Raw genomic sequence first — 10,548 nt, 5'->3', positions numbered from 1 at the left:
GTTTTACAATTTTGTGTTTTTTGATTAATGTGGCAAAAATTGCATTTTACTTTTTACACAACATGAATATTATTAAATGTGCTGCCTTCTTTTATTTCTTTTTTCTGTTTTCTGTTTACATCACACCCCCATGGTTCACATGATCTGACCGCACGACACACTGTTGCATTAAGCATCAGACAGGCATTTCTCTTGCTAAGTGTCATATTGATCGCACAAAGAATGTGAGATGTTAGGCCCGAGACTTTCATTTTAACAATGTAAAAGCTTATGATTACTTTTTAGTACCCAGGAGTTTGGATAAGAAGGAATAAAGGTTCATTTATTTAATTTTCTACTATAAAAGTTTAACATTTTTTAAGGAAAATGAATTGTTTGATGATGCTATTTTAATTTTTTTTTAAATATCAGTCAAAATATAAAACGTTGATGTAAATGTAATTTGTCAGAACACTTTTACATAGTAACTAGAGTTGAAAATTAAATAAAATAAAAATAAAAGTAAGCAAATGGAAACATAAATGATAAACTTACTAAATAGGAAAATCTTTTCTCAGAAAATGTAAAAACAAATTTAAAAACTAAACAAGCTTAAAGTTGAGTTTTTTAATTATTATAAAACAAATAGTGAAATAAAAATGAAGATTTAAATTTGAAAGTCAGTTAGTTGTGTTACTGAGTCTACAAATGAGGGAAAAAATGTTTTTAATCAATTCATTTTTTTTGGCATTGGGACAATTATTATACAATTAATATTGGAGCCACTCTTTAATGCCTTCAATCTGGCTCTCTGGTTAAAGAAAAATACAATATTTTAAATTTTAAAAAATTAACAGATTTTAAATTCATCTTATAGGATAATTAAATAAAAAAAAAATCATACAAGACAAACGTTTTTCTACTCATTCACAAACAGTAGAAGGACAGTATCACTCCAGCAGGATCCTACATTACCCATAATGCTCCAACAATCCATCAAGCAGTTTGGCTTCATAGTTTACCAAAAGTGAAACATTTTGACAGATTTTTGAGTGCCGTTTACCAAAGAAAATCAGTTTGAAGTCAGTGCACACAACCAATATTCACACACCAGAATTTAAGGTGGACTTTCTATTTTTGAATAAAAAATCAAGGATATTTATATTGAAATACATGATATGGATCGCTTCATTAGCTCTGGTTTATTTATTTTTTTTTTATTTAGGTTTATGAATTTCTGTTTGTGATGCACCAAAAAAACGGTGGTTTTGTGTGTGTTTATTTTTCATTACTACTAACATTTCACTACATACGTTATTCTCACCATTGAGATGATTTTATATGGTACATGATGTCTTTTATTTTGAAATCAAGTCATGCAGACCTCTAAAGAATTAGAAACTAATTCATATTTAGAAAAAGGGTTATATTTTCTTTATGTTTTCTGCACGTTTAAAAAACTGAATGTATTTGTATTTCTCATAGTAGTAACAATACCATAAATACAAATCGGTGTCTTCTTTTTCTAAAGAGTGAAATACGACTTTCCTCCACAGTTTTACTGTTGAGGGTTGCAGACCCCTGAACACTGAGCACTAACTAACTCCCTCTTTAACAGAGCATCACAGGCTTGTAAGTGGTGACGAGAGCAGCAAAATCCCAGAGGAACAAACAGATGACTCATGACTTTGTCCAGAGGAGGGGAAATAAATATTTAAATTGTGATTCAGCGTCAGATTGTTTTGACTCATTTCCAAGGGTCCTGTTTTTATTAAACACTGACCATCAGGTTTGTGTCATGTCTAGTATCACTTCAATTTTTTTATTCCTTTTTTTTTGCCACAGGTGCTTTGGTACTCAGTAGAAGCTGTCATCCACTGCAGGCTAATTCACTCCTCCTAATAAAATAAATAAACCCAATGCACTGTGGAAGGCACCAGCACTGGGGGTAGTGTGACCCCTGGTGGATTAAAAAATCTTCCTTCTTGTGTTTAAGTTTTGGTAAGAAAGGCAAGTTCCTATTAGCCAGAAAACTTTAACAAAGATTTCAAATAAATAATTCCACAAATTGGGCAATTTATTATTCTAATAATTGCTAAATCATTCATATTATTATTTTGTCCTCTTTTTTTCTACTTTTTTACACAGGAGAGCTCTATAGTCTTTAAAAGATATCCCTACTGTTCTTGCTGTGCTCAGAATGGGGTTAAATGTAAAGAAAAAATATACTAAAATAAACAAAGAAATATACTTTCCAAGGTGGTTCAATCCAGAGCATGGATTCAGAAGGATTGAAAAAAGAAAAATCAGAACTGTGTGGTGTGACAGCTCACAAAATTGCAGCATTGTACAGCTTGAACTGGCAACAATACTGAACTATGAATACGCGTCCCATTGAGATTAGCAGGGGTCACATTTGCCGGTCCATGTTTCAGAGTTTCATTTTTCGGATGGAAAGTGGAGCAGAACATAAAATGCTCTTTAGTCCCAACAGAATACTGCAGCTACAGAGGGCTTTTCAAGTACTTTCAGTTTCTGCCTGAAATGTTAGCAAATAGGCCGTATTTGTATCAATGATTCCCAACTATTATATTGAAACAAACTTAGGAAATTCAAGCACAGACACTCAGTCATAGAAAACCCTATTTAAACTGTGTGCCACATTAGGATGATATTGAGTTCAGCCAATTCATTCATTTAGGATGAGTCATGCATAAAAAGTATATCTTTGACCTCTAAATGCATATGTGAATGTCATCTAATGGACAAGCCGAGAAGCTCTTTCAACACACGAGTCAGTGTCACAATAAAAGTGGGGTAAAAAAAAGACGCCTCTTATAATCCAACAGTTAGATTCTCTGCTTTTAGTACACAATGTGTTGTTTTTGACATAAATAATACAATTAACCATAACATGCTACTTTTACGTCTGTACAGTAAATATAATCATTTAAATAAGGAAAATATGTTTTCAAAATTACCAGTTTTTAACAAAATGCTTATAGGACAAAGAGTGTGGGTTGAATACTTTTCCTGAAGACAGGGGTGTCAAATTCAATTGCACAGGGGCCAAAATCCAAAACACACCTTAGGTTGCAGGTCAAACAAGAAAAACATTTATTGAACACTAAAACTACATTTTTGAAACTTTAAAAATCTAACTTTTTAACATAAATAAGAATAAAAACAGGCAGGAATATTATTCCAGAATAAATCAACCTAAACCTTAAAAAAACTTTAAATATATTTGGTCAAAATTATACAAGTTAAAATAAACACTAAAAGAATATATATATATATATATATATATTTTACTTTAATGTCATTTTATATGAAAAAAAAATACACTTATAAATATCCCAAAAGATTCTGATCCCTATAAAATATATCATATTGAAATTATCCAAATGCTGAACAAAAGAAGAGGAAATAAAAATAAAATTTCTATAGCATCCGATGATTTATGTTTTATGAGAAAAAACAGAAATGCTAAATTTAGGTTTTGAATTCTAGGACAAACACCTTCTGCAGATAATATGATCAAAACCACAAAAAGAGACAATATTTCCTCTACTGATAATGCTCTAATTGATACTTAAGCTTATAATATCAAATAGGTATTTCAAAATATTGCAAAAAAATTATTTTGGAAAATCGACACGATTTCCAATCAAGTATAGCATTCTGTTGAGTTATAAATGTCATTGAACGTATGTGAAAAAACCCAAAGGCAGCTGAAAGATGGAGCAGCTGTCACCTGTGTGGAAACAAATTTAACCTTCTGGATCTGTCGTTTCCTGCCTGTCAAACGGTTCGTCTGACTCCGCCGTCTGTTTCCTGAAATCTAAACTGCTTAAACTTGAGAAAAGTTCTAAACCACCTAATTTAGAAAGCATTACAAAAACCAAAGATTTTTGACATCAAGACTTTTTATTTCTCATATAAACAAATGGCATGATAAATACAACACAGTATCTGTTATTTTAATATGTATTTACACCTAAGTAATGTAAAAAACAATCAACAAAAAGCTGCTTTCTTCTTAATGACGAGTGTTCTTGAGCGACTGCTTTTAAGTCAGTCCCATAATATGATTTGATGTCTCTATGGCTGTTTCCGGTCCTCCGTAACCTGAGCTCTAGATGAGGATTGAGGATACCAGCCATCAAGTCTCATCATGTGACTGTAAGTAAATTGGTTTGGCCTGCTTCCTGAGGCGCTGCTGGACTCGCAGCTTCCTGCCCTTCTGAGTGGCCAGTCCCAGCGGCGGCAGGTATGTCTATAAAAACATCCAGAGTAAAATGCAACAATTTAGTTTGGCCTAAATGTGAAAAACGAGGCATCACTTCACTGGTGAATACTTACAGCTCTTGGATATGGATTCCTATAATGCAAGCCTATAAAAGAAAAAAACTGTTGGTATTGATCAGTTTTACATCCAGACAAAAATTAAGTGTAAAGTTAGGAACCCACAGCTGTACAAGTACAGTTTAATTAATTATTAAAGAATAATAATAACCAAATATTTGAAGTGACAGACCTTTAACAACCTAAACATATATTTTAAACAATTTTTGCACTGAATATGTCAAATAAGTAAATAAAAATCAATTAATGGAATATGTAGATTTAGTGCAACAAAGGAGAAAGCGTAAAAACAAAACAGGACCTGCACCTAAAACTCCAACTTGTAAGCATTCACAAATAGTGGATATTAAACTTCTAACTGTAGCCTCTTAAAATAACAATAAACAAACAAACAAAAAAAGAATTTAAGTTCTGAAACTACGACGGAGTATTAGGGCCACTTTATAAAGAAAATTTTATTTTAAAAATTACGACTTTAAATATCATAAATTTACGAGAAAAAAATAATAACTGCTAAATTACAAGAATAAAGTCGTATATTTATGACTTTCAAAGTCATAGGCTACATTTATGATTTTCTATCTCGTAATTTACAAGATTAAAAGAGGTAAATTAATGACAAAAGAAGTTGACTGTTTATCAGAGCCGTGCTCGAAGATGAAGGACATGGAGTATCTTGTAATCCAAGACGCTTTTCACAGTTTGGTCAGTCTGCTTCAGCTCACGGCGTAAATTTGCTGGACTGTAGGCTCCCTTCCACTTTAATAAATTTAAGAGATTATAACTCATAAATTTAGGAGATTAAAAGTCGTAAATTTCCTAAATTTAAAGTCGTAATTTTACGAGAAAAAAACTCGTAATATTACTTTTTCTTTTTTTTTTTTGGTGGCCCTAATACTCCATCGTATGAAACAACAAACATTAAAGGTTTATATTTTATGAGCAAAACCTCTTTCATTCATACCTATTTCTAACCTCGCCTCACATTCTTCTATGCAGCTCTTTATCGCTTCAGGATCTGTGAGCTGTAAAAAGAAAACACAAAAAAATTCAAATAAATGTTGTAGCGTTCCATAAATAACTGCTTTAACAAATCTGTGAGCCTGTTACACCTGCTGGTTCTGCCTGAACAGAGTGCGGGCCTCTTGTTGAATGTACTTTCTTTCACTGTCTGTGTCCGCTTTAACGCCGCTCTGGGCCTGCCAGGTCCGGGCGATGCGAAACACGCGCGTGTACAGAGACAACACTGTGCTGCGAGTGCACGCCGTCATCAGGGCTGAAAAATCTGAGGAAAGAGAAGCTTCCTGCGCAACCAAAGACGAGGAATTTAAAGGACGGTAAAGAAAGTTGCTGAAAGGGGATAAATATTAGGTAATATCATCATATAATAAATATAAAAAGTCTTAATTCATTAAAAAATAATAATATTTTGCATTTCTTTACAGAATTTTTTCAATGTGTTTTAATCTCAAATGAGTTTAGGCCATTTAATTTTATGAGGATGCAGAAGAGAAAGCTCTTTCTTATTTTTTTTTTTTTTTAAATAAATGTGACTTGAGTGACAGAACAAATGAGTCACTTCAAAGAACAGATATTTCATCTCTGACCCTCAGCAGGCAAGGATGACCTTGGACATTGAAACCTAAATTGCCCCTGATGGCTGTAAAATACCCTTTTGCAAGAGCACATTGATGGACTAAAATACGATCTGAAAATGTAATATATGGAATATTTTGTGCAAGGAAATTAACTTTAAAATATGCTTAAATATTGTACAACTCAATCTTTATTAGAACATAGTATTAATAACATTGAAGTCCTATGAATAATAAATGTATTACTAGGCAACCTAAAAAGACCTAATCATTTATTAGAGCTCAACTGACTTTTATTCTAGATTTAATTGGTACCATAAAACAACACTAGAGGACACTAAAACTAACACTTATTTTATTACATATCTGATACATGACAGACTGATGTTATGGTTTCACTTATATTAAATAAAAACGACAGTATTCATACATTTTGTGATTTTTGTACTCTGTGCTTTCGCAAATGTGTAAACGGAGGCTAAATTTAAACACGGAAATTTAAAATTTAAAGCCAAAACGTGTGTAAGAAAGCAAAAACATATAAGATAAGGTTTCCCTCTTAGTGGTTGCGTAAATTTCCAATAATTTTACCAGAAATTTAACAAAAACTAGGTAGAAATTTAACCTACCCGTTTCACAAGCTTGCTGGGACGACAGAAGAGCAAAAGCTAATCTGTCGCTTAATGATGACGTCTTCAAAAAAACTTTATTAACAACTACAAATAACAACTTCGCTTGAAAGGATTTCATGTTGTTGTTTGAGTTAGTTTTTTGTGAAATATGACAATATTCTTTAATTGAAAGACATATGTGAACAATACTTAAAAAAAATCAAAATAAAGTTAGTTTTTTCTAAACAGAGTTTCCTTAAAGAGAAACCCAATTTGAAAGGATTAATTACTATTCTTTCCTGACACAAAATGTAGTTTTCATTCTTTTGTGAATAGTTTTAAATAATTTCAATTGGATATGAAAAATTATAGTTGCACGCATCTTGTGAATAAAATATTCATTAATGATTATTAACAGTGCTGCTCCATTGCATTACTAGACACATATCTTTTATTTAGATAAATATATTTAAGCATTATAGTAGATGCTTTTTAAAGCACTTCTATATATTCCTTTTACTTTACTTGTTTTGAAAATGTGAATTTTAAAGGTATTCATTATAAGTATTCGTAATAAGTGTTCATTATAAGTATTTCTTTTTTACTATCTAGGCCTAATAATTTTTAATTTGCAATAATTTGGTTTGTACACAAAGTTCTGTGCAATGTTTTATTAACATAAATATGTGAATGGCTTGTTTTATTTTCATAAATCAATATAGTCAAATAACTTCATGCTAACAAGAAACACTGTTTTTTGTTTTTTGTTTTTTTCAAACAGACATCCTTTAATTGACATTTGGAATTAATATGCATTTTGATGTCTGACAAAAAAGGGAATAGCTTAATAGTATATGTCTGTATGAATCATTTTAGGAAGTAAATAGCACAATGGTACATAACACACGAAAAACCATTTTTTTCATAACCATTAACCCAAAAAAAAGTAATTTATTTGTTATAAATGTTGGAAATTAAGTCATTTTAGCCGAGTCAAATATATGTCACGGTAAAACTTATAATGTAGTAATCAAAATATATGCAAGAAACACATTTTCTGACTTTTCAGTGACTCTAATTGTCACAAAGTTTGATGGGTCACACAATTTGGCGTTCCACCCCCGTTCAGATGAAGATCAGCTGTTGGCTGCTTACGGGGAGGGAGGAAGTGATGCAGGAAAATGCCCATAATGTTGCTACACTTAAAGGGGGAAGCACAAAGAAGCAGAGTGCTTCAGTCCAAGATTATCTTTTCACTTCTTTCAGTTATCAAACAAAGCTAAACAAAACCGTTTAAAATATATCTGTTGTTCCCCAGTAGTGTTGCTTTCCCTCCCTCTGCGTGTCGTCTAGAATCAGACATTAATGTGGAAGTTTTTTTTTTTTTTTTTGTCAGCTCACCGCTAGTAAGCTAGCAATCTGAGTTAACGCGACGAGTTTCTCAGTTCGCTTGTAGTCCCTTTCGGCAAACTTATTTTGTTACCTAATTTAACTGGCACTCTTTTAGCGATGCTGATCCATACACCAAATGAGAATTTGTCTTTTCAAAGAGGTAAGTTTGTTTTCGCTTGAATTTTGGGTACTTCTATCAATCGGAAAGGACCTAGCATAGCAAATAGCTAACTTTTAGTGATCCAAGCTGATGCTAGCTAGCTATGGCGACGTCGCCAGGGCCAGTCAGTTTAAAATTTAAGTCCCATTGACGGGACAATATTGTTATTCAGTTGCTGCTATTTAAATTTAACATGTCGTTTAGTGTTTTGCTGTAAATGAGTCATTTTTTTGACTCCCTAAACATTGTTTACCTCTCATTTGGGGATGTTGTACATGTGCTGTTAAGCTTTTGATCTCCTCAAAGTGTTTGGACCTTCAAACCAAACTGAATTCTACCTTTTTATGGCAGACAATATACTTGAATAACTCATCAGTTAATGTGTTGCAATAACAGTGATGCAGATGTTGCACAGTCATTTTCTAAATCTACTTTGTCTAGGGCTGGTTTGAGACTAGCTAATCTGGTTAAACTAATGTCTGGTTAGGTTACTGGGTGCTTACTAAAGTGTCCTGCTAGTTTATTGGGAATATGTTGGCCTTTATTTGTTGGGTGACCAGAGAGACTTGCCCCAACATGCCTAGAGCATTGATCAGGAGAGGATTTGCTCTGCTCTAGAATATACTGCTCATGTTGTGACTTAAGTCCTGACTCAGCGATCGTCCCTCTAAAGTTCTTCTACTTTAGCTTTAAAGTCTACACTGGAACTTTTTAGCTAAATTAAAGCTATAATTTTGTGCTTTCAAAACATCTGATTTTTGAAAAAAACCTTAGAACAATAGAGGCCCTCATCTGATGACAATAGGTCAACTCTGTGTGCCCCCCCAGTATGCCATTGCATCATTCTGCTATAAGGTATGGCTGTGCTCAAGCTGCAAAGACCCAAACCATGTTGACAACAATAATCCCTGGAAGTGTGGGAACGGTGAGTCATCACTTTATGCTCTTGATGACGAGATAATGTGTCTTTTCAGTTTTGCTGTGATGTCAAGGTCACAATGATGGCGCAGGGCTGAAAGATAATGCCATCACGGGGAGTATCTGTAAGTAACATCCTCAGTAGCTGCTCCAATAATCACATTTGTTCTCATTTATTTAGATTTGTACTAACTGGGCTAGAATGACGATAATGCAGAGCTGCTGAGTCACACTTATTTACCATAAGAATGTGCCATGAAAGCTTTGAGTTCATGCAACTTTTTTTTTTCTTTTGCCACTCCTATAAATGGACTTCCTGATTAATCGTATTATGAAATGTTCAGCCATTAAAATTCATCATCAGGCTTCTTGGCCAGGTCTCTGCAGGCCAGAAAAACAGGTTAAACGCATCAAAGAAAACTCAGCTAATCAGTTGAGGGATTCAAGAAAATCTCAGTGAAACAGGATCAAATGTAAACAGTGGATATTTGCATTGACATAGTCTCAGAGCATTTCTCAGCATTACTTTCTCCAGTTTGCTGATCCGCCCTTCGTTGTTCATCATCAGTCAGGCTACAATCTCCGGGAATAAGTCACATGATTGGTGTTTTTTTTTTTAATTCTGTAATTTTCTGAAGAATTTTTGCAGTTCCTCTGAAAGAGTCGGTTGTGAGAAACGTGTTTAAGGTTTGCGTAAAAGCCTCACTTCTTGATCAAGTGCTTCCCTTTTAAAACAAATGTTGAAACACCATTTTAGGTTAATGAGACACTCGTCTCACTTTTATTGCTTTCTTTGTGTGTTTTTTTTATTTTTTTATGACAGAAAAATAGTAAAAAGGCTTTCAAAGACTTGAAGCCATAACTATTTTGGTGCGACAAAATTCAGCTTGTTCGGGACATTAATGCTTGTGTTTTTGGTAATTCATAAACTTTATATTTTTCCAAATATTGAGCCAAATATTCCCCAGAGGAAATAAATGGGAAAGTCTTCAAATTTTAACATTTTAAGTAGATTAGCAACAAGCCTTTCATCTTTGATTGCAATTTTCAAAAAGATTTAGAGTTTAGCTTCTATTTAGCAACAGGCTAACATTTTTGACTAATTTAATTAACTCAGGAATTTCAGGCTATTTTGGAGTTAGCTAGTATTGATGTGCTAACTTTTTTGGCTACTGTTTTTTTTGGGGGGCTAATTTGGAGTTCAGCTCATATATATAACCTAAATATTTTTTTGCAAAATTGGCATTTATTAGAGATTATTAAGCTATTTTACTACAAATTTTTGAGAAATTTAGGTCAACTTCAGCGCTCTTTCATAGTTCTTTTATAAAATTTCCAGTCTTTTAGGAAATTGAACATTTCTTAAATAGATTTAGCTTTTTCAGCAAATCCCTTCAGCAATTAAAGTCAATTGCGTCACTATTTTCAGCAAAAAGCTTTAGGATCTTCAGTGACTACTTTAAGCAAAATTGTAGGGAATGAAACTTTTCTAGTTTAATTGTCTGATTGCTGAAAGCAATCAGAG

At 32.9% G+C, this 10,548-nt stretch overlaps 2 protein-coding genes across 4 annotated transcripts in view; one reads left to right on the top strand and one right to left on the bottom strand.

Annotated features, from left to right (window-relative positions):
* Positions 1 to 3,890: 3,890 nt before the first annotated feature.
* lyrm1 (LYR motif containing 1) lies at positions 3,891 to 6,646 on the bottom strand. Of its 2 annotated transcripts, none has more exons than XM_024284309.1 (5): positions 6,572 to 6,646; positions 5,460 to 5,651; positions 5,312 to 5,372; positions 4,345 to 4,376; positions 3,891 to 4,258 (listed from the first exon to the last, which is right to left on the bottom strand). In XM_024284309.1, the coding sequence occupies exons 2-5, from the start codon at positions 5,616 to 5,618 to the stop codon at positions 4,145 to 4,147; spliced, it is 366 nt and encodes a 121-aa protein (XP_024140077.1). In that variant the 5' UTR covers positions 5,619 to 5,651; positions 6,572 to 6,646; the 3' UTR covers positions 3,891 to 4,144. The 2 variants fall into 2 exon arrangements, with proteins under 2 accessions (XP_024140077.1, XP_024140079.1); XM_024284311.2 differs by having other exon boundaries at positions 5,460 to 5,632; positions 6,572 to 6,625.
* Positions 6,647 to 7,674: 1,028 nt separating this feature from the next.
* Positions 7,675 to 10,548, top strand: part of dcun1d3 (defective in cullin neddylation 1 domain containing 3) — a 10,812-nt gene continuing 7,938 nt past the window's right edge. Inside the window, exons 1-2 of one of the 2 annotated variants that reach the window (XM_024284675.2) lie at positions 7,675 to 8,105; positions 9,080 to 9,148. The gene's annotated coding sequence lies outside the window, so the exon portion shown is untranslated. Of the gene's footprint in view, positions 8,106 to 8,933; positions 9,031 to 9,079; positions 9,149 to 10,548 lie in introns of both variants that reach the window. The other variant, XM_036217028.1, reaches the window with a different exon arrangement.

The sequence above is a fragment of the Oryzias melastigma genome, linkage group LG19, assembly GCF_002922805.2.
Source record: "Oryzias melastigma strain HK-1 linkage group LG19, ASM292280v2, whole genome shotgun sequence".
NCBI classification, from domain to species: domain Eukaryota; kingdom Metazoa; phylum Chordata; class Actinopteri; order Beloniformes; family Adrianichthyidae; genus Oryzias; species Oryzias melastigma.
This window is presented reverse-complemented; position numbering and strand designations above follow the sequence as displayed.

What these genes read in the sequence shown, in the direction of transcription:
- lyrm1 (XM_024284309.1), bottom strand. Translation starts at nt 5,618, where the DNA reads ATGACGGCGTGCACTCGCAGCACAGTGTTGTCTCTGTACACGCGCGTG. An exon ending in TGAGGCGAGGTTAGAAATAG is followed by an intron (nt 4,377 to 5,311) that starts GTATGAATGAAA and finishes TTTCTTTTATAG; the next exon opens with GCTTGCATTATAGGAATCCA. An exon ending in GGAATCCATATCCAAGAGCT is followed by an intron (nt 4,259 to 4,344) that starts GTAAGTATTCAC and finishes ATGTTTTTATAG; the next exon opens with ACATACCTGCCGCCGCTGGG.